The 23,300-nt window shown below is 41.5% G+C and overlaps 1 protein-coding gene across 1 annotated transcript in view; it reads left to right on the top strand.

Annotated features, from left to right (window-relative positions):
• Positions 1 to 982: 982 nt before the first annotated feature.
• The window catches only part of LOC110947952 (methyl-CpG-binding domain protein 5), a 33,207-nt gene continuing 10,889 nt past the window's right edge, over positions 983 to 23,300 (top strand). The window contains 5 exon segments of the mRNA XM_051941800.1: positions 983 to 1,526; positions 9,797 to 10,388; positions 12,903 to 13,005; positions 17,555 to 17,726; positions 18,659 to 21,055. Of these exon segments, the coding sequence (XP_051797760.1) occupies positions 10,276 to 10,388; positions 12,903 to 13,005; positions 17,555 to 17,726; positions 18,659 to 21,055 (2,785 nt within the window). The 5' untranslated portion in view covers positions 983 to 1,526; positions 9,797 to 10,275.

The raw sequence follows: 23,300 nt of genomic DNA, 5'->3' as shown, positions 1-23,300 counted from the left end.
CCACTAAGTTTCATATTTTCACATTTTCACACAGTTAAACTCGACAAATTTGAATGAATACTAAAGAATACCACAAATATGAAGCCAAAACCTTCAAATTAATGTGATTAATTATTATTATTACTAGCTCATGGTGCAATAATATGATCATTAAGCCTCATTAATGAAACATAATGCCTCCAAACTGTTAGAAAAATAATATTTACAGCATTTCTAATTGACAATGAACATGTATTGACTTTGAATATTATATTATTTAACTTATAAATGTGTGTTTCTCTCTTTAAATATTGATTTTTAATTCAATATGTGAAGATGAGCGCGGTTTTATTGCCAAAATCAAACTTACTTCTGTGTTCAGTTTGTTTGGACCCAAGAAACACACATATTTGTGCAAGTTAAAGATGAAAAGAAAAGCTCTGCTGTTCTGCTCCGACTGCTGCTATATGTCATTTGTTTTGATCTTTGCCTTCACTCTCTGCCAGACAGAAGCCCGCTCATCCAGAAAACAAAAACCCTAAACTCCTAAATGAGATTTTTTTTTTTTGCAAAAATGAATGTGATTTAATATGATTGCACAGGTTGCACAAAAATAGTGAAAATACCAAAAATCTGACATGGCAACAAGCTGTTTACTGCTTTAGTCTTGTTTATAGCATGTTTTCTAGGAGTTTTTCCACAATAGGAAACAGAACAAAGAAGGAACATTTAGGTGAATCAGATGTGATGATCAGTTACATTAATGAGTTTCTAATAGCAATTAATAACAAGAAAGAAAAATGTACATATACACCTATATAAACTTCTGAGTAGGTATATACAGAAAAAAAGAATAAATAAATAGCATAAACACAGGAATAATGATCATTTTCATTGATTATCTTCTTAAATTCAGTTATTATTTTCTTAGTTATTCAATAAAATGTCAGAAAATGGTGAAAAATATTGATAAATGTCTTGTTTTGTTGGTCAAAATCAATTATTGAAGTAAATGTTTTATTATAATAAATATCATAGTACACAAATACAAATTCTGTAACTTTTATCTGCATAATATCTTCATCATTTCTGCATGTTTAAGCAACAATTTTAATCCCAGAAGTATTCCTCTCAGACGCCATGTGAGCCATGATAATAATCCTGGTGGTCAGATATTCTCTATCTAATATTCTGTCAGGTCTGAAGTCAAACAAGTGAAATAAAACATGGAGGAACTATTTATATTTTACAAGGGCCAGCTGAGGCTCCCTTGAGGGGCCCTTGGAGGCCCCCGGACCACCGTGTGGGGCCCTTCCGTGGAGCTACGGCTTCGTGTGAGTCACCCCACCCACGGCTCCGGTGGAGCTTCATTCACGGAGCAGTTTTATTGGTAACTTTTCTCCGTTACGGCTCGTGTCTGTGCGCTCCGGAGGAAACGTGCATCACCTCCCATCTGCTGGCTGCTCCTGCCGCGCAGGCGCACTGCGGCTCTCCATCATTTCCAATATCCCAGTGTAGGAGAAGCAGCAGAGGCAGAGAACTAATGGGTAGGCTCCTTATTCTTATTTTTCCTCGGCTCTGTAACGCTCTACCGCTCGGCTACTCCTCCGCTGTAGCACCGGTACGCTCTCGCTGGCATGCCCGGGTAAGAACGCACAGATTGCGGTGTGATTTGACGCAGACAGAAGCGTTAGTGCCTGAAAAGCGTCTCTCTCTTCTTCTTCTTCGCTCTCCCCCTGCAAACGCAACGGCTGTTAGCTAGCATGCTAGGCTAACCCGTGCTAACTCGGCCTGGCCCTGGCCTTGCCTGGCCCCTTGGCTCGAAACCCTAACGCGGGCCTGGCTGCTTTTTTTCACTTCGACAATCCGAGGTGGGAATCCGGGCTTCGGTGTCGTCGACGCACTCGGTCCCGGTTCCGGTTCGCGAATTAAACGGCGAAACGTTATTAGCGTAGCCGAGCTCGCCCTCTAATTCATTTTCGTTACAACAAGCTAGCAGGCTAGCTAACTAACGGTAGCTAGACAGCTGACGCTTGGCATGCTAACCCCCAGCTAGTTCAGATGCTGTGTCCAATGCATCAAAAAGCACAGTCAGACAGGACTGATTCCGCTTGTTGACACGGTGCTTTCCAACGCCGAGGCCCGCACACGGTGGAGCCCGACCCGCACGTCCGTCCTGTCCTAAACCGAGCAACCTCCACCGCTGCTCGGTATAATAAAGCAACATTTGGCAGCCAGTCTGGCTAATGTTCACCAAGCTAATTGGCTATTATCTGGGCACCTATGCTTGTTTTGGTCATGTACACAAGCGGTTGTCATGTTCTGCAGTTTGGTGGTAACAGTCTTGTCTTGTAGCTGTCAACTTTGAAGGCAGCTGCAGGATAATGCTTCTGTTTTACCCCCAAAGCTGCCTTTAGCTTCGGAACAGCAAGATTTAAATGCAATGCTGAGAATTAATGGGTTTAATCTTGCTGAAAGAGCAGTGTTGGATATTTTGTGGTGGAAGAAGACCTGCCTAACCTTTCTGGGCCCTGGATTATACTCGTGCTTTGTGCAGGTAACTTGCTTTGCCACTCCAGGCTTTATTAGGATCTTGACACACTCAGTGGGGTTGCAGAAATGCTTAAATTTTCACCTTCTGGTGGCACCACTTTCAAGTTATTTTAGGGTAAAATGAATGCAAAATGTGAGACACGGTGCTCCAGGCAGAGTAAGGTCATCCTGCTTTATTTCTGTGCTCCTACGTTATATGTGAACGGTTAAATTTAAACATTATTACATGTGTTTAAAGATGCACCTTTGAAGTATTTGCTTTCATAAATTTAATGCACTGGTAATTTGGGTGACGGATGCTTTAATCCTCTGAACTCGAAGCGGTTTCTTTGCGTTTTTTTGCCTCCTGTCGTATTTTTTGCTGGCTGCGGGCTCATTTTTTACTGCAATATAAAGTCCTGCTTCTCTATAGATGCAGAACAAGGAGAAATAACTAAAAACTGTCTTTCTGTGCAGTATGACACAGCTATAATGCCATAAATCATTTTATATTTACAGACATTTTAAAACACTATGGTAAAAGTATGTACAACATTTTTCCAGGTGCACACAGGTGTTAATGCTGAGAAAAACTGACTCCAAATACTGCAAATATTTTCAGATTTCTGTTTTTTGTTTTTGCATATTTATTTCCTTGCCTGCTTTTTGTGTAAACAGCCTGCTGTTCATCCAAATATTTCCTGATGTATATTTTTTTTGTTTATTTGGTCGCAGTTGAGTCCCTTGTAGCTGTATGGTGGCGAGAAGGAACACAAAATTTTTCATTTTTTACGGAATCTGGTTAATGATGACGGTTTAATTTTGGCAAATTTGTAAAGAAAGCCTGCAAAATGAAGTGATTTTAATGAAACACCACAAACTGGCTATGAAATTTAGTAAGTTCATCAAGAACTTCAAATTCACAGTTTCTGACCCTTTTTTTAGTTTCATTTTAAACATGCCTTTTGAATACATTGTCCAAGAGGAGAGGTTCATGTGCCGATGATGGGAAAACGCTCACCTGTAAACTTGCACTACCCCCAAATACAAAAGCAAGAATAATCATCATAATAATCAGAGTATTAACTCCATTAGTTATGGGTAGTATCCACACAGGAATTCAAATATACTGTGAAAATCTCTGACATGACAGAAAAATACTTTGACTTTACTAATAGTAAAATGATTTCCAAATATTATTTTTAAAGGCTTTAATGCATAATTGCCATTTTAGAATAATAAATGCAGAGCTTTTTGTGACATTTGTGATGTTAAATGCGTCCTGGACTGCCTAGTTCACCTTATAGCATGATTATTATATATGATAAACCTTCCAAACACTGTATTTTTGTTAGGTTTATGTACATGGCAGTGTGCAAATTAAATTTTTTAATCGTATTTGAGCCAAAATCTGATCATAAATGCTCCCTTGAATGCATTTCTGATTCTTGTTTCTCAGTCGGTTGGATGTAAACTGAGGCTTTATCTGTTTATGTATGATGTTTAGCATAAACTACATGTTAAACCGCACTGAAACAGGACTGCTGTGAGGCAGTCACCAAATGATAATCTGTGTCTTTTAAGGTCTCTTGATTTTACAGGTCCGAAAACAGCCTCCCCATCGCTTTTATCTCCCTTAATTGGCTTTATTCATTTGGCACCCAGCGAAGACTTAAGTCCTCCCGTTGGTGCAGGTTAAAATTCACCACAGTCCAAATTCTCCTGCGGTTTACAGATCTCCTTCTGACCTGAATCATGAGTCGGCGGGATGAAGGTTACCAGCTGCTAGTAGATAAAAAGTTTTACAGTCGCCGTCACGATGAGTCACGACCATTACAAGTGGTTGTGTGTTCTTGCAGTGGAATTAAACTCCAGACAGTAGGCTTTCATGATGATAAATTAAAAAAAAAAAAGCTCTGTGATGCATTTATTACCATCTAGAATGGCAAAATATCCCAACGGTGACGCCGAGACATGAGACAAACTTCCCGACCGTGTCATTAAAGGCACACCGGCTACTTTGTCTGATCGTGTTCTTTAAAATCTTCAGATGGGACATTTTCATTTACATAAGCTGCCGTCCTTAATGGACCACAAATCCAGTTACTCAGAGATCTTTGGCTGTACTTCTGCTGTCATTTTTATGTGATTTCTTATCTAAAAGCGTTTTTTTCCTTTGCTTTGCTGCACATCTATTAGTATCTGAACCCCCTTTTTTCTGCATTTCCCTCTCCGTGTTCCCGACTGCTCGTATGAAGTTTGCAGCTGGATCCAGTCCAGACTGTGTTGAATTCCCATCACATGCGAGGCAGTTTTGTGCCAAAACTTGTTCTTAGCCTCCAAAATATGTCTCCAACGGTGCTGCATCTTTTCCTTGGTGGTACGTGAGGAGAATGTTAGCTGCTGCTGACTTTTCAACTTCAACCTTCTCAGACAGATGGCACCTGATGTTTCTTTTCTCCAATCAGAGACATCAGTGACTCTGCGGTGACGTTATCACTTATTAAGGGCGTTTGTTTCTTAATGTTCCCAGTAATAGTGATAGAGAATCAACTAAATATAAACGGAGGCCAAAATGGGTGTGGAAGGGTCAATATAAAATGGGATTGAGAGCATATTTGTTTATTTCTGTGCCAAATTCTGCAGCTTGATCAATCACCAGTGTGATCAGGGAATTAATAAAGGTTCACCAAAATGCTGAAAAACCATCATCTCAGGCCTCAAAATGCAGGAAAAATTGCAATTAACTGCTGCTTCTATTTGCTCTTGCGCCACAAAATTGAACTCATGCATAATTCATTGTATTTTTTTGTGACAGTGAAATGTCTGATCTAGTTTTTCTGTTTGTCTTTCGTGCTACATTGAAAATTTGGATTTGTTCTTAGCAGAAATGTACAAAATTTGTTGTGTGCAAGTGAATGACCATAAGATAAAAGCGTGATTGGTCCACGTACAGTAAAGCAATGAATCTGTTACATTATCAGAGAAAATCTGTACCGTTTTGTTATTTTTGACCATTTTATAAAGAAAAATGTCAGTTATCCTCACATAAACCAATCCCCAATTTGCAAAAGCGTTCAAAAAGATAGATCTGCTATTTTTATTCTCACTAATTATTACTTGTACTAGCTATGACATCTTTAGGAGGTTGCAAAAATCAGTCTTTGCAGGAAAAACGCATTCTGTAATTTCAAATCCTTCTCACATTTTCAGCAAATTTTATTTAAAACATTAGTTGCGTTTAACGAAAAAGCTGATTTTATTGTCTTAGTTTGCCATGAAATGTCCATCAGCTATAGATTCACTGATAATTTGTGTTTCTTGTATTAAATCAGATTTTTACTCCATCAGGGAACGCGGTGGAGTTATGTGACGATGAGCGTACGTTTGTCTGTCTTGTCTTTTAGCAACATTACTCTAAAACATACTAACGGATTTGGATCAGATTTTCAGGGAAGGTCAGAAATGACACAAGGACCAAGTGATTAGATTTTGGCAGTGATGTGGCTTATAGTCTGGATCCATGGATTTGTTAAAGATTTCTGTATCATTGTGAGATAGCGGTACAGTGTCACTGTAACCATGACAACAAGTGAACACTACATCAGCTGCCGGCTGACCATCAAATGATTGTGATCCTACTATAAATCGACCACTACAGACTTATCAGGATTTATTAACCCTCGTGTCGTCCTCGTTTTAACGTTTGAAAATGTAGAAGAAAAAAAACTTTCACAGTGAAACTTCTGATGTCCCCTTTTTTAACATTTCATGGAAATTTTTGAACATTTTTTGTTGGAAAAAAAGAAATGCTGAAAAAATTGTTTCTTTTGGAACATTCACCAAAAAAATCAACCAAAATTAAGCGATCTCCGCTGGATTTTGGTTGATTTTTTTTGTTGTTGAATGTTCTTAAAGAAAATATCAGGAGTTTTACTGATGTATATGGCATCACTTTAGATATTTTTAGGAGTTTTTTTTATCATATTTTTACTCATTTTTTGAAAATATTTACAAGAATTTTCTTGACAAATTTGGGGGATTTTTAAAAACGAAACTTTTAAGGAATTATTGGAGTTTTCTGCCTGAAGGTTCTGCAAATTTTCATAAATTTGGAGAAATTTTTTTGGAGGATTTTTTTCTGACAAGGAAACTATTTTTTTATGCCCGTAAATGAAGACAACGGGAGGGTTAAATGACACAAGGAACAATTGATTAAATTGTAGGTGTTTCCGAGTCCCATTAATTCTTGCCACATAACGTACACGTTTATACCACACGCCTGTGATCAGCACAAGGTCGTTTTTTTTTTTGGGGGGGGTCCATCTGTATTAAATGACTAAATTCTGTATTGCCATGATTTCGAATCATCAATAACTAACAAACATGCTGCATTTCTGACAATGCCATACGGGGGAATGAGCAGCCTTGGCGGAGTACTGCGCTCTGAGTGCTTTTCTTGTGTTCATATTCGATCAAAAATACCTGCTAGGATGTTTGTATTGTGCTTGAATTCTCCTCCCCTTCCTAACTGGGACACTGTTCCATTCACTGGTGTTTATATAACCGGCGTTGCATCCAGGTAGCTTTGCATTATCTGCAGCCATGAGGTTTTCTGCAGCTTCCTCCACATCGTCTTCATGATCTCCACTGGCGTAGACGGCTTGCAGAAGAAAATGCAAACAGCTGAAGCTGATGAATCGCTGTATTTGTATCCTTCTATAGCCGCTGCAGCCATGATGTGTAGTTATATGTTTGAAGAGACATATGTCAACTAGCTACATGCAAAGGCTCCAAAACAAGAAAAAAAAATACACTTTTAACTCACCTGGCTTCATCTCGGATGTCTATCTTAGAAAAACATCCACTACAAGCTGTTTGGTTTTACTCGGATTTTCCATTATCTGTTGGTTATTTTCTTAAACATAACCTTAAGAAAGATCCGGCTGCAGTAAAAGGTTATTGAAACTGGACATGTTTGCAGTCAGGAAATGGCGGCAGCAAAATGCTTAAAGTTGAGATTTAATACGTGTTCTCTTAGCAAGGTAGCACATTCGGGGTTGTATTGTTTCACCAAAGATTGGCCGAGGCACCTGTGTAATCTTTAATCAAAACGTCGTCTGTTTGAAGCCCAACTTCAGACTCTTCCTGATGCAGGCGAATAATAAAACAAGACAAAATAAAAACATTCGTCACTACCAGAGACGCTCGTCAAACTGCATCGCCACACTAAGCACTTGTTGGAAAAATAATTAATTATTCCCCTCACCACAATAGAAATTATGTCCTCTATGTTACCCCGTGTCTTTTCCAAGCATGGAATTGTGGGAAATTGCGTTTTAACGATGTGGTGGTTCCTCTGATGGGATGCCACGCACCTCTCCTCCTCCTCCTGCTGCTGCTGTGTATTTCCAGATAAACAGCATACGTTTAACTGCCGCCTTTCTTTCTTTCTTTTTTTTTTTTTACGATGCCACGGTCTCTTCCTCTGTGGTGGTGTCACTGGGTTTGGTCTCGGCAGCTCAGAGGGCAGTTATGAGTCAGCAGCACCGGCGGCTGAGAGGAGGCTTTGCATGGAGCTTCATCACTCACACACCGAATTCAGCCCTGATTTACCAGCTTTGATGGGCTTCTACTAGTATTTGAGGTTGACTTTCTGAGAGAGAGCGCCGGCAACTGCCCGTATACTGCAGAAAATACATGGAGCTTCTTGTTGTCTTTGCATAGCGGCATACTTTGATGATACATTTCTTTACCTCCTTGTTCGAACATCAACATTTTAAATAATGAAGAATTATCTAATAATTGTCTTAAATGCAGCAGAACAGATTTATGCCACAAATCCTAAAACAATGAAAATTGAGGAAGAAAAATGTATAATTGGTTAAATCAAGGCAAAACCAGCTATAAGATTAAGGTAGTGTCTACAGATACGGACCCGTACCCATAGCCTGTGGGCTACGGATACGGCACTTTCCCATTTGCCAGACAGATACGGATCCGTACGCGAGTCAAGAAGCTGCTAACCACTGCAAACTGTTGAAAGGTAAGCAAAGGTTAAGGTTAGGGTTAGTGTTGGGGTCAGGTTTAGGGTCCGTACCTGTAGTACCGATGCTACGGGTCCGTACCGCTAGCGTCTACCGGGAGTCACGTGACCAGATCTCGCGTATCTGATTTGCAAATGGCAAGTGCCGTATCTGTAGTCCACAGGCTACGGGTCCGGGTCCGTACCTCTAGCAACAACCTAAGATTAAAGGTAAAATATACCAACTATCTAAAATTGGGGCAAAAAAGCCATTGAAAACATTAGTGTCAGTAGAAGTGGACCTTCCAAAGCTATACTGGCATTATTTTACTATTTACATTTTTAATTTTGTTTCTGTACTGCTCTGTGTAAACACAGCCTGCAGTTCAGCTGAAAAGTCCTTGAATTTTTGTCTTGCAGCTGTTGATCGCAGCGGAGTCACTGATGGTTTTACTCTTGCAATAAGGAGTGGAGATTTTTTTGATTTTTTTCTTTTTTTTGCAGAATCTGATGAGAACCAGCAATCTATTTTTGATGAATTTTTAAATGAGACATGTAGAAGATGTGTTGAAATATGACAATTTGAGGTGTATATTTGGTTCGTTTTCCTGGTGGAATGACACATCACATAACGCACTATGTTCAGTCTTTTCTAAATTAGTCTGTATTTTCTACTATATGTTTGATGCACAAGATTAGTGAAAGTTCTGCTGCTGACTATATTAGCCAGTGTCCACGACTTTATGTTCTTATATAGACTTATAAGACAACGTGAATTTCTAAAATATATGGACACAAAATAATAAAATCCTGAGTCAGACGTGTTGCATTGCATATATCCTAAATTGCAGCCTTTGCTATTTCCTAATTGCATTGTTCGGAATTGCACTTTCAATTTGAAATCGATGAATAGCTCTGCTCATCATGCTCCGCTGCAGTAGAGCTTAAAACCATTTTTCCCGGCACACCTGTTCAGTGGACTTTAACGGCTTTTTTTATTCAAAACATAATGAGCTTTTTCAAATGACCTTTTTGCACCCTTGTTTCATTTTATTGTACTCGACTGTCATCTCGTGCGTCGTGGGAAAATATTTAAAAATTGGAAAATAATTGGTTTTAAATGAAAACTCTGCTGTCAAGACTTGAAGAGGCTTTCTGTGCCCCTTTCTGTCTTTCATTCCCACAGCAGAGTGAATCTTGTGCAAAGAAAATGGATTGCTCTGACCATTAACTCGTGTCTTTTCTGCTCTGCCCTCTCAGGAACCATGGGAATACCACTACCCAGCTGCGTTTGGGAACCGATATGTTGAACATGCTCCACATGTCCGACTGACGGACTGTATCCTGGGCGAATTGTAAAAGATTAATAATAGAGGACTTTTCCCCCCTGAAAGCACAGCTCGTTCCTAATACTCACCTCTTACGTCCAGCATCTTCCCGAGTCGGATGGCTCTGAATGACAAGATGCAGTAATGGAAGTCCATGTGCCATTCAGCGCTGTAGCCATGAAGCAGCTCAAAGGGTAGGGGGTTTGCCGTGAGCTCGCCTCACCCTCTCACCCGCCCACCGGCTCCACCCGAGAGCACACTCCCACGTTGAATCCCTGACCCGCCTCCTCGACACGCCCACCTCCTCCTCCACCACGGCTTTGGAAGACGAACATGACGTGCGTTGCGACGACACTGGTTGATGTCTGATAGATATACCTCTGAGGCGTCGAGCGTAAAACCGGTGGAGCAATGAATGGCGGAAAGGACTGTGAGGCGGGAGATGAGAGGCAGGCCGTCCCTGTCCAGGTCCCCATTGGCTGGCAGCGGAAGGCGGAGCACGGCGGCGGGGTCGTGTACATAAGGTAAGCTACAAATCCACCGAGGCCTCTGAGCAGCAGAAACTGCAGAAATTTAAACTTCTTTCAACCAGCTGAAACCTCACTGTGGCTCATTTTCACTGCAATATGAAGTCCTGCACATCATGGTTGTTTTGTCGAGAGAACTCTGAAATATCTATCAGAAATTTTCATTTCTTCGTCTAATTGTTTCACCAAAATTAAAAAACTAAAATCAACATTTTCCATATGCCCACAGGTGGTTCAAACACTGTAGAAGAAGTGTTAACCTGCACATTAGAGATATTTTACTACTTGTGCACACAGCCTGCAGTTAAACTGAATATTTCCTTTATTAAAAAATGTTTTTTTTTACGTGGCTGTTGATTCACTTGCACATTGAGCACAAAGTGTTTTTTTTTTAATTTCAAGAAATAAACAGTTTACAGACACCAGATTATTTAGAAAAGTAAAAATATAAATCACTCCTCAGTGGAACCATGAAGCCATTACTGATCCAGTGACGATAAACAGTCATGAAAAAAAAAAAAATCAGCAGCTTCTCGGTTGAACTGCAGGCTGTGTTTACACTGAGCAGACTGGAGACAAGTATGACAACAAAGTAGAAATATAGAAATGTTTATCTATAGTATATGGAGCCACTTTTTTATATATATTTTTTTGCAGTATTGGTAACACCAATTTTAAAAATTTGTTGTACATGTTGATTCCAAGTTTCAGTAATATGTATCTGTATAATAAAAAAAAATCAACTCTTTATAGTTGTTTTGTTTCTGTGGAGGTGCAGGATTTTATATTACAGTGAAAAATAAACTCACGATGAACAAAAATGTGACCGGAGCAAAAAATGATCAAAAGTTTCTTGGATGTAAGATCAACTAATTGCTTCAGCTTTATTATTTTCATCAATTTTGGGCAGTTAGTGGCCAAGAAAGTTAGAAAATTAGACAAAATTGTGATATTTATTGGCAAAATATGACCAATAAAGCAGAGAAATATTCTTAAATTTGCGTATTTAGGTTTGATGTTTCCTCGCTGACGTCTTCAGATTGCTAAATTTGACCCAACAATGGTCAATATATTAAAATAGTCAATTTCAGTGATTCTCAGTTGAGATTTCGTCACAATAACAGCTTTATCAAGTACTTATTCTATCAGGAGCATATTCTGTGGCTAAAGGTAGATTAGTTTAATTATAGAAAGACCGTTGATGACATATCAAAGCTGAGCATCAGGTTTTGGTGTCGTTTGCTCTGAATCAAAGAGTGCCCATCAGGTTTGTTTACTGTCCTCACACGGTTCAAGTTTCTCTAATTGATTGGCTCTGCAGGAGACCAGCAGAAACATGGTGACTTTCTGATGATGTTGCGTGCTGTGTTGAGTCATGGCTCAACCGCTGGAGTGAAGCTGCAGCGCGTTTGACATCTATTCGCTCTAAAAAAACAAAACAAAAATAAAAATCTCTTGAACGTATTGTGCTTTGGGAGACTGCTGGTAACACTGCAATAAGCAATCTGCCGACCCAGGTAAACTGCAGCCCACGTGTTTGCACAGACGGCAACAAATCCAGGTAAATTTTTGGATGTGGACGTCAGATTTAACCAAAAACTAAAAACCCCCTCCTGCTGGTTCCTCTCCCAGTCACCATGCCGTGTAGGCTGGAAGTCCTTCCTTGCATTTACCAGCCACAATGAACTAAAGCAGTCGGCTGGTGTCAGGTTTATTTTGGGTGTTGGAAAGAATCCTGTCTACTTCTGTGACCGTGGCCTGATACTGTCACTGCACACTTGTATTTGCTAATGTTCTTTTACATTTAAAGTGTGCATTTGCTTCGGGGACGTGCGATCCTCGCAGTCGCAGCGATTGATGATTCAGTCGCTGGGTGTTTTTGTCAGCGAACCAGTGTATACGTTTGATAGCAGCTACCAGTGGAACATACTGTTCTTAATTCACTGGAGCTATTTTTCTAGTTTTCTCGCACACAAAGCTTCCTGTTCTTTATTATATCTTTGCAGCTATGACCTCCTATTGTTATCCTCTTTTTACCGTCAAGAAATAGCCCTGTAATGCACATGCACCTCCTTCATTTGGACTGGAAATGTTTGAAATGACTGTTTTAATACATATGGGCTGTGATTTAAAGAATTCCTCCGTGGTGCAGCATTGTAGAGTGGGAGGATTTTACTGTTTGATTTCATGGTTACGAGTCTGCCTGAAGGAGCTGCTAACCTACCTAAAAAAAATAAAAAAAATTCATGTGTATGTCTGTCAGTGGAGCATTTCAGGGTGCAACGGTTTCTTTTCTTCTTCTGAGTCAGGCATGAAGCCGCGGTGGGAGAATGGAGCCGTAAAATGTTCAGTTTAATGATAGGTATTATCAGTTTTCAGGGGCTCCTGTCTAAAAATACTGAATTCTGTTCGAGAATCCGTGTCAAAAGTGCTGCAATGTGTGTGTCCAAAAGGAGAATATGTGCTGTGGAGCGTCGCCAGCTTCATGTTGTTGTTGTTTTATGTGTGCAGTCCCAGTGGCTCGGTGCTGTCCAGCTTGGAGCAGGTGAAGACCTACCTGCTGACAGATGGAACCTGCAAATGTGGCCTGGAGTGCCCGCTCATCCTCCACAAGGTAATGCTTTGTTTCGGTTTTGTTTAAAGCGTAGTAGTTGGGCAGAGCCTCTACAGCTGCTCTCAACAATAGATGGTGTATAAAAGGTGGATGTAGCCAACCAGTGGTTTGTGGAGCACAGTTTGGAAATTGGACGTTACCACATTGGGCTTTTGAAACTAGATGTAGCACTCCTCATGCCCATTTGATAGCAACCTGAAAATTACAAGGTAGCCCTGCCCTAAAACATACCCTCCTTTATCTTGTATTTTACTCCAAATGGGTCCATAATTTACAAAATGAGGACCATGCTGTATTTAAAAAGAGACCATAAACTAATTCAGACAACGTTTACCAAGGTAGTGAGAAGTAGACTTATTTTTTTATCCACTATACAGTCAGCCCCCTGCTGGCTGTTAGAAGGATCATTCTCGGTTTCACTTTCATGTGGGCTTCACACCCCTTGAAGTTTTCCCCCTTCTTTTGCTTTTCAACATTGAATCTAGTCAATATAATTTGTTCTTTTTTTTCCACAAAAATTTACCCCAAAAAAAGTCTTTCATGTCAAAGTGACAACAAGGTATCAATTCATCAAACATTTAACAGGTAAAATAAATGATTGCTGAAGAATGGTGAATAATGATGAACCTGTGCCATCTTTAAACCATTTCTGTGTAGATTTGAATGAATGATTTAGCTCATTGTCTTGCTAGAAAACAAATATTCTCACAAGTGGCAGTTCTCTTGCAAACTGCATCAGGTTCTCCTCCAGGATGTCTTTATACTTTGCTCCATTCATTTTATCCTCTACTTTTGCGAGGCTTTTAAGGTCTACTGCCAAGAATCATCCTCACATCATGATGCTGCCACCGCCATGCTTTACGGTGGGGATGTTGCAGTTGCGATGATGTGCAGCGTTTGGTGTCTTTACCATCTAGTCTGATGTCCAAAACGCTTAATTCTAGAACTATCTTCTTCAAAGTCTATCTCGTGACTTCTTGCAAACTTTAGCTGATATTAAATATGAGCTTTTTTCCAACAGTGGTTATCTCTTTATCACTGTCCCATAAAGCTTGGACTGGTGAAGAACAGGCAACAAGTGTATGATAACAATCAATCATTGAAATGAATGAAATATTATGGACGTTATTTTCTGTCCTGATATGACTGTTACTAATTGGAAGAACAGTTTAAATTGCTGTTTAGCGACAAAATCCAAAGAAATTAACACAGCAAACAAGCTACAGTCTTTCACATCAAATAACCTGCAACTTTATCAATATTTTTACAGCGGTTTAGTACAGGAATAACTCTGTTAACTGATCTACATGATGGAGTGACTTAATCCAGCTGTTGGTAACAGCTGCTGAAACACTCTGTTAAATAATCTGTCAGTATTTACTGCCACCTCTAAAATGGATTTATACGAAGGTAGAGCTCTGCCAATACACTTCATCACTTTAATGCTGTTGGAAGCATTTAATCAGAGTCTCGCTGCTCCTCAATGCTGGCAGCATTGCGACTGACAGACGCTCAGCTCCTGGCTCGAGCAGCATTTGAAAGTCGTAGCTTCGCGTTAGCACGAGCCTCAGGTGGCTAATTCACCCTTTTTAGCTTTTAGCAACTCTAATGCTACAGAATTCACCAACACGACGGTCACAGTTAGCGGCTAGACAGCAGCGAGGTTTAAGAACCACTGTGATTGGTCAGCAACTGGAAGTTTATCGCATTAAAGAACAAGAGACTCCATCTGGTGGCACAACCAAGTACTGCAGCAAATCTACGCATTTTCTGACATGCATGTTGCTCATCTTCTGTCTCAACCATTAATATATTTTTAATAGATTGACTTACAAACTTAATCAATTAATAACAGTTCTACCTCAATGTATGTTTGCACTGAGATTATTTTTGTTTTAAAAGGCTGGACATTATGCCACTTTATAATTTCTTAGTGCAATCCTATGTCTGTGCATTTGTTCGAGCTTCTATTTGTTGAAGAATCTCAGTCGACTGAGGGGTCTCCAATAAATGATTTGACTCATCGACTTTCAGGACGCAGCCTTGTGAAATGTGCACTTGCTGCCAGCCACTGAGATTGAGTGTTTGCTAAACGCCTCTTCAGACTACATGATATTTTAATTCAGAGCAGACAATCAACTCTTGACATGTCTCGGCCTCGAGATAGGACACGTTACGTATCTGACATTTGTGACCGGAGCTAGGAAGGAAGGGAAAGGGACTGAGGGAGGAATAAACATGTCTGTGAGGAAGAAGCGAGCGGCGTCACAACAGTCAAACGAAGGTGAAAACCGCATCTGACAGGCTGTTGTTAAAGTGACGCTTTTGTTTTTTGTTCAAATGGTCTTTTGAGCATCAAAAAGTCACCTCTGTCGGCTTGAAAGGTGGCTTTAAAAAGTTTTGTCCTTCACGGAGCGAGGTGGATGTGGTCAGCTCGAATTAACGGCAGTTCGTTGCGCTTTGCATGGTGGGAAAAGGCAGAAGAAAGCTCTGAAACCAGTCCTGCGGCATAATCTGCTCCTCTGCTTCCATATGCTCCGGATGTATGAAATAAATTCACCCTTTGCTTTGCTGATCTCTGTGAAGGACCGAACTACAAATGTTAGGGTGTTGCAAGGCGTCCACTGGATCACATTACATGGGGTAATCCGACCGATTATCCTTCTTGATGCTAAATTTGTCCCCAACACGCCTGTCATGTCTGTCGGATCAGACCATTATCGAGCCGATTTTGTCTTGTCTGGGAAAATGTTTACTGCTCCTATTTTTAATAAGCAGACATAAACTCAGCAAACCGAGAACATTCTCCTCCCTGCATCCCTTTATGAGCCCCTCAAATTGTCTTCGGCTGGCAGAAAATGAAGAAATTTCTCCGCATATGTGACGCATTCTGTGACACAAATGTGTAAACTCAGGCTCTTTTTCTGCTCTTCCTAACTGTCTTAAGATGTGGGATATTACTTCGAGGTGCTCAGGAGAGTCTTGATATTTGTCTGCGACTTTCTCTATATACATTGCAGTCTGTGCTGTTAAGACAGCCCCAAGAGATGGGGGGGGAACGCAGCTTGCTGGTAGATCTTGCTCTGATTTACATAATATTCAAGGCTTGTCACATGATGCAAGGAAGCAGCCTGGTGACTGAAAAACTGAACCACACAATCCTTATCCGATGCCCTCGGCATCCTTTGGGGGGGTCCTCTGATTAGTCGCAATCCGTGATAATAAGCTTACTGTTATCTTTGGATTCATGATCATGGGATATCCCAGTTTTCACTTGAACGAGTTGTTTGAAAACTCATGTGTACCACTTACTATCTCAAAAACAGTGTTGCAGTTCAATATAATGTATTTCTTCAGTATCAGTATGTAATTGCATCATGACATCGGTGATTTTGGGCTCAAATCATTAGTGAGCACTACGATTTTAGAAAATGGTAGTGGCAGCAGAGCTCTTACTTAGTTAAATGTCCTCAGACCCAAAGGTTTAAAATCTGGGAGTAATTCCAATTACCACCAAACAAAAAGGTGGTTTTTGCTAGGGCTGGACCTAAATATTCAACAGTTGTGGTGGTATCTGAATATTAATTTTGAGATCCAAATACTCGGATTGCCCGTCCCCTCTTCCCTAATACTCAGACCTACAAACCCTGACGTCACGCTTCACTTCGCCCGACAAAAGCTGAAGACGCAGATATCCATGCTAATGCTGCGTACTCTGAAGCAAGATCAAACTTCTCAAAAATGCGCTTCACTTGCTCACTCTCCATAACGATTTTAAGGAATATAAAACTCTAATATCAATAGATTGGCTGATATTTTTCATATATGTCAGTTAAATTAAAAAGGAAAACATATATATTTTTAAATTACCAATGAAACTGTTGTCATTTACATATTTTTCTGTTTTTGACATCAGACAACAGAACAAGTGTGAAATAGTGACTAAAACACAGCCTATTGGAGCATGTTAACCAGCAGTGACTACAAAGAATTCTAAGCTACTATTGAAATCAAAGAGCTGCTTCGTCATTGTAAAATATCCACTGTGTCCATGCTGTATTTGTTTAAAATGCAAACTGAAGCTTTTCATACTAAGGATTTTAATAAAAACTTGGATTTCATTTGAGTTGCACTACTTTAGGTAACAATAAGGCATCATGTTGGAAGCTTTACGGTTTATCAACATTTGTTCACATTTGCTGCTTTATACATTGACATACAGTTTGTCAAACTAAAATTAGCTAATGATATTGTCATCTTGCTTTTTTGGAGGACAGTTATCCTTTGAGATGAATCTACGGATAGATTAATTAATCAAGAGAAAAATAGTCGCTCTCAGTGGCGCGAGTATCTGTTGTCTGTATTTGATCAAAAGGATCATCTATAAATGTATATTCATGTGTAGTGAAAGATTGTGACTTATGGAGGTGATGAAATTGTTGTCATGTTCAGATATAATGAATAAATGAAACCAAAAGACCCATCATCTCGTTTACACAGATAGCTGTGTCTTTACATTTGCTTAAATTGCTTCTGTCTTTTTCCTCAGGTGTTCAACTTCGACCCAGGGGCGGCTGTCAAGCAGAGGACAGCGGAGGACGTGAAAGCAGATGAAGACGTCACCAAACTCTGCATTCACAAGAGGAAGCTTCTGGCCGTGGCCACACTGCACAAGAGCATGGAGACGCACCCACCGCTGACACTGACCAGTCCAGGGGGAGGTACGAGATCACTTAAATGCAGCTGTTACACCTTTAAAATTGTATTTTATTTCTAAGACACAGTGAATAACATGTAAAGGTAAACCGGCAGAAACTTATATGAAGTGCTAGCAACAGCCAAACGTTGGTGGAAATTACATGGAATTGATGTATTATTATTTTCTTGAATGTTGAGGAGAAAATTCTAAGTCAGTGTATAACATGATTTGGGATTTTCAAGCCCCTAATTTCAGAATTCATGCAGAATTTTTTTTACATCACCACAATTACAGAGTTCATAGCCAGATATTGTCTAATTGAAAATAATTGTCAGCTTTCAAACTTTCCAATAGTCCTTGAATTAATCATGCATATCTTCCAGGTTTTGTGAGGAAATGAACTAAATCCAGCCTTGAAATACAAATATCAAAATAAATGTATTGTACAGGTCTTAGCATTTGCCAAAATGAGTAGTCTGCAGTAATTACATTCTGTAAAAGAATACCCAAAAACTAATTTGAACATCTGAGTGCAACCATTAGTGACGCACGTGGCAAGCATTCAGGGACTTTTCAACTGAACTGCAGGCTGTGTTTCTACAAAGCAAAGAGACAACTATGGAAACAAACAAAAAATGTAAATAGTACATTGTCTGTAACGTGGAATATGTTTTTTTTAGTAGCTGTAACATCTGCAAGTTTTTTCAGCTTTTGTAAAATGCATAATCAAAGGAAGTGATCTCTTATTTACTAATAATATATGCCATTCTTATTTGTTAGACTGCACACAAGCAGCTGCTCGGGGTTCAAAGTATTTTCTTTTGATACTATTTTAGTTTTTATTTTTTACAGCCACTTGCAGGCCTTTAGATGAATTACTTCTCTGCCCAACCTAAAATTTTGTCCAAATTGTTGGTAGTGATTTTACTCGAAAGTGCCATGTTTGCCTTCCAGGTACGTCATCTGTGGTCGCTGTGCATTCCACGACTCAACGAGCAATAAGGACTAAACCCCACGATGGCCTGCCCAATGCTGTTGGCCCTGACTGCAAGAATCCTTTCAAGATGATGATGGCAGCTGGACAGCAGCAGCAGCAGAGGCTGTATCCACCCCAGGAGATGGGGGGAGCCCAGCAGCCAGAGCTCTACTCTGGGTACATCAGGCCTCAGCGGCTGGGCAGTGGGGAGCAGGGCCCCAAATCCCCGTACCGTGCCGGGTATGGAGGCATGCTGAGCCCACCTCCATCCAGTGTTAAGCTGTATGGAGATGGCTCACAGTCTCCCAGTGCAGACACTCTGGGCAGCCCTGAGGGCTTTCCAAGGACCAATCCTTGTGGGTTTCCTGGAGCCGGCAGTCCTGGCTCAGCCTCCATCCACGGGAACACGCGGACACCTCTTTCCCCACCCAGTGTGATGCTCCATGGCTCCCCTGCGGGCCAGCCATCCTGCGCCATGACAGGAAGGACTAGCACGCCCCTCTCCCCCACGGCCACTGCCAAAAGCCCTGTCATGAACATGAACATGCCACGGGGGAACTTCCCCCCTGGTATGGATATACCCCGTGCAGCATTTCACCATAAATCACAACCCCCTGTGCACCCTGTACCGCCCCCTCCATCCATACCGCCATCCTGTGCCCTTCAGAAAAGGCAGTTAACCTCAGAAAAGGACCCCTTAGGCATCCTGGACCCCATCCCCAGCAAGCCAGTAAGCCAGCCCCCCACCAATGCCCCAAACCCTTCCAACTTCCAGCCTAACATCCACTCTCAGGTACCAATGATGAATGTAAACATACCCCCTCCTGCCATTGTTCCCTTGCCAAGCAACTTACCTTTACCCACAGTGAAGCCTGGGCCTGTGGGGCATGGCGGCCATGTTCAAAGGACTCAACAGGGTGGTCCAACTTCCTCCATGTCTCCCTCTCCCGTCACCTCCCCTGTCCACATGACTGGACCTGCGCATGGGAGAATGGAGGCCTCCCCTCATCGCTCACGTTCATCCTCAACCTCCTCTGACCATGGGAACTTTGCAATGCCCTCGGGGCACCAGACCCCGTGTGGTACCATGAAGGTTCCTCCTCGTTCCCCCAGGTCGGCCATGGGCTCACCTAGGCCAGCCATGCCCTCCAGTCCCTCCACCAACAAAGCTGACCCACTCCACCAGTACAAAGACTCCCAGATGCTGCCTGGGATTGGAAACTCAATTGGTTCCCAGCAGCACAGCAATCCCATGTACTCACCCACCTCTTCCTCTTCGTCGACATCTTCTCTGGCAACCCCCAGCGCTTCCCAGAAGGGCCACCCAGGACTCCTGGGAATGCCCCTCAACCAGATCCTCAACCAACAGAATGCCGCTTCCTTCCCCGCCAGCAGTCTCCTGTCAGCCGCAGCCAAAGCACAGCTAGCAAATCAAAACAAACTCAGCGCTGCTGGCAACAGCACTGCTGGCATGGCTGGTGGTGGTGTTGGCATGTCAAGCATGGGGGCAGGTGGTGGAGGTAATGGAGGGGGTGGCGGGCACCCTGGCTCTATGAGCGGCCCTCGAGGCATGGAGGGACACAGCACTTTAAACCCCATGCTCCCGCCAAACTCCACCATGCTGCTCAACACTCCTGAGGGCCAGAGTGGCCGGGCGGCTCTCAGAGACAAGCTCATGGCCCAGCAGAGGGATCCCATGCGCAAACGGAAACAGTCGTCGGGCAACGCCGCTGTGAACCACGACAACACTAACAACATGGTCTACAATATGCTTAACAAACCAGGCATGGGAGGACCTCACATGCCGGGGCCCAGTGCCACTGAGCAGCTGCGAAAAGTGGGCCGACTTGGAAACCTTCACCCAACCACGTCCATGGCCCAGCTTCTGCAGTCCATGAGCTGCCAGAGTTCCCACAACATGGCTGGGAACAGCCATCGTCCAGGCCTGAGCCCCGGCCCGGGAGCTGGTGCTCAAGGAGCTGCGCCGCTGCACTACACCGACAGCACGGGCATGGTCCCTGGTGGTCCTCAGCAGAACCTCCTAGTTCAGCAGAGGCTGCGGGGTCCAGGAGATACCATGCAGCACTGCCAGAACATGGACACCGCTGGGGGCCACCTGGGCCCTCGTCCAGGCCAGTTCCCTGACATGATGGCTCAGATGCAGGCCTCTGCCATGAGTAACTGTAGGCCTATGGGGCCAGGCGGTGGACCGGTGGGACCTGACGGCATGCCGCTGGGCCGCCCCAACACTAACCCCCCACCACTGTCCCATCCCGGCCCTCACCCCACACAGCTTCACAGTATGGGGCGGACTACCATGGTGATGCCACATGGAGGTGGCGATGGAAGCTGCTCCCAAGCTGTCTCTGATCCAGGTACGTAGAAATAAGGAGATATACCTGAAAAATGCCTAAAATCATAAATGTGAGCCTGAACGGTTGTGATGTCTTGATGGGTGTTACGATCCAACATCTAAGATCAGCAGGATGTATCAAAATAACCAGATATTTGGTTCTGGTCAAGGAATTTATTGCTCAGTAGCAAACTGAACATAAAAGTGGTCAAAGAAAGCAAAAGAAGGCTGGTGGATGTTGCCAAATCACAGACCTAAATACAACCAAACAAAGGCTAACAGGGTATCTAACCTAGCTAACACAAACAAAACAGCTGTCCTCAATAGCCAAACTCAAACACAGAAGGAACAGATGCTTTCCTGTGTGTAGCCAACTAGCTAGCATCTACTATAGCCTGCATGTGAGGCATTTTTGAACATTGGTAAATGTCATGTCTGTCTGTCACACAGATGTTCAGCAAGGAAAGTGGTTCTGGTACAGTTTTATTACTGTTTAGCCTCAAGGAGGTGATCTGAATTAAGGTTAAGATTATTTGAAGTCTTATTTTGAAGCAGATTTGCACATTAGCACAAATGTAGCACAACAAAGAAGTGAAAACTGTTTATTTAAATACGAAAATGAAAAAAAAAATGTATTTGTTGGTATTAATCCAAATAATTGAGTTGAATATAATAATTACATAATTTGCCCAAATGAGTTGTACAAGAACATTTTGGCTATAAAAAGGATGATATTGAACAAAAACAGCTACTGTATCGATCGTGTTTTGCAGTTCTTTCCACATTACACAATTTAAATCAGCTCCATAATCAAAAACTATTCAAGATGCCTTTGCCAAACGGCCTTATTTCAGATGTTATTTTTTCTCTTCAATGCTGATTCACTTCCCTATATAATCACCCCATTCATTTGAGAATGGTTAATTCAGCAAGTTTGCTGGTGAATTTCTGTATTTTTCCAATATATATCGCAAAAAATTAAATATTTTATTATCAATTTTTTGTCCAATATTGTGCCACACTGATGTGAGTCATATTCCCATTTGCTCAGTGTTGATTAAAGGTTAATTCAATTATCACAGTTGTCACCATATAGTGATCGAAAGCCAAATATGCGCTTATTTTCAATTAAATATTTAATTTTTAGTTTTAACATTTTCTTATTTTTAATGCAGCATCTCTCATGTGCTACTAAATGTTTGGCATTATGTCACAGTGACACCTCAATTTGTTAATTAAAGAGGTGATACTGAATTAATAGGCCATATTTGTGTCATTTGGGTTGAATAAGTTCCAGTTATTTTGCTAAAGTGAATGACAGTGATTGCCATCATAATGATGACTAATTATATAAACATTTGATTAAATAGAAATATGATTGTAAAGGCTTCTCAGATCTTATGTGATAATGTTAGTTTGCGTTAAGTTTAGCAAAAATGATGGGATAATTGTTTAGTTTTAGCCCAATTTATAAAAATAGTCTGATTTGGTGATGTGTGATGGTGTATAAACCAGAGTCCAGCTGACCTCTCTGTGGCTGGAAGATGGTGTTAATGTCCTGTGAAGTTAATGAGCTTATATCCCCCTCTCTCGCTTGTGATAAACTCGATGAAGATGTGGTTTCTATGGTTATGAGTGAACTAAAACCAAAGGATTTAGGTGATAGGCCCCGAGCCGAGACAGTCGGACTCCTCCAGTATCTGTGAGCTAATGAGCAGGCCCCTCATCTCTGGAAACTCGGCTAATTGTCAGTCAGCCAGTGTTTCTCTTTGTTTTATTTGTATGCTAGCATCAGTCAATGGTGTAAGAAGATGGAAATGGGATCTGCATCACGCTTTAAGGGAAGCAGCCCAGATAGGGTGCTCTAAAGAGCTTCTCCCGGCAAGCTGGTCGCTATAGTAACGATAGACCCTGAATAGAGACCAGAGTGAAGCCTTTGATGAGGGTTTAGGCCTGTGTGTGTGTTTGAATGACTGTGTGTGTGTGTGTGCGTGTCTGCTACTACTTGTGCATTACAGTGTGCGAGCTTCTGTTTATTTGTGTGCATATGAATGACTTTGTGTGTGACTGTATGATTGGTGTGTGCGCACGTTCATGTTTGCGATTGTTTTGAAACCACTGAAAAGACCTAGATCTTGTATGTTTTTTTTCCTCCTCCCCCTCCCTCCTGCCTGCCGTGGGACTGGACTCTGGGTTTATGTATTCATTGTGCGTCCGTGTGTCCTCATATGGTTTATAATGGAGATATCACCAAGGTCTGCTGCAAG

This window comes from Acanthochromis polyacanthus, chromosome 22 (genome assembly GCF_021347895.1).
Source record: "Acanthochromis polyacanthus isolate Apoly-LR-REF ecotype Palm Island chromosome 22, KAUST_Apoly_ChrSc, whole genome shotgun sequence".
Classification (NCBI taxonomy): Eukaryota; Metazoa; Chordata; class Actinopteri; family Pomacentridae; genus Acanthochromis; species Acanthochromis polyacanthus.
The sequence above is the reverse complement of the archived record's forward strand: the minus strand, read 5'-3'. Positions and strand labels throughout refer to the sequence as shown.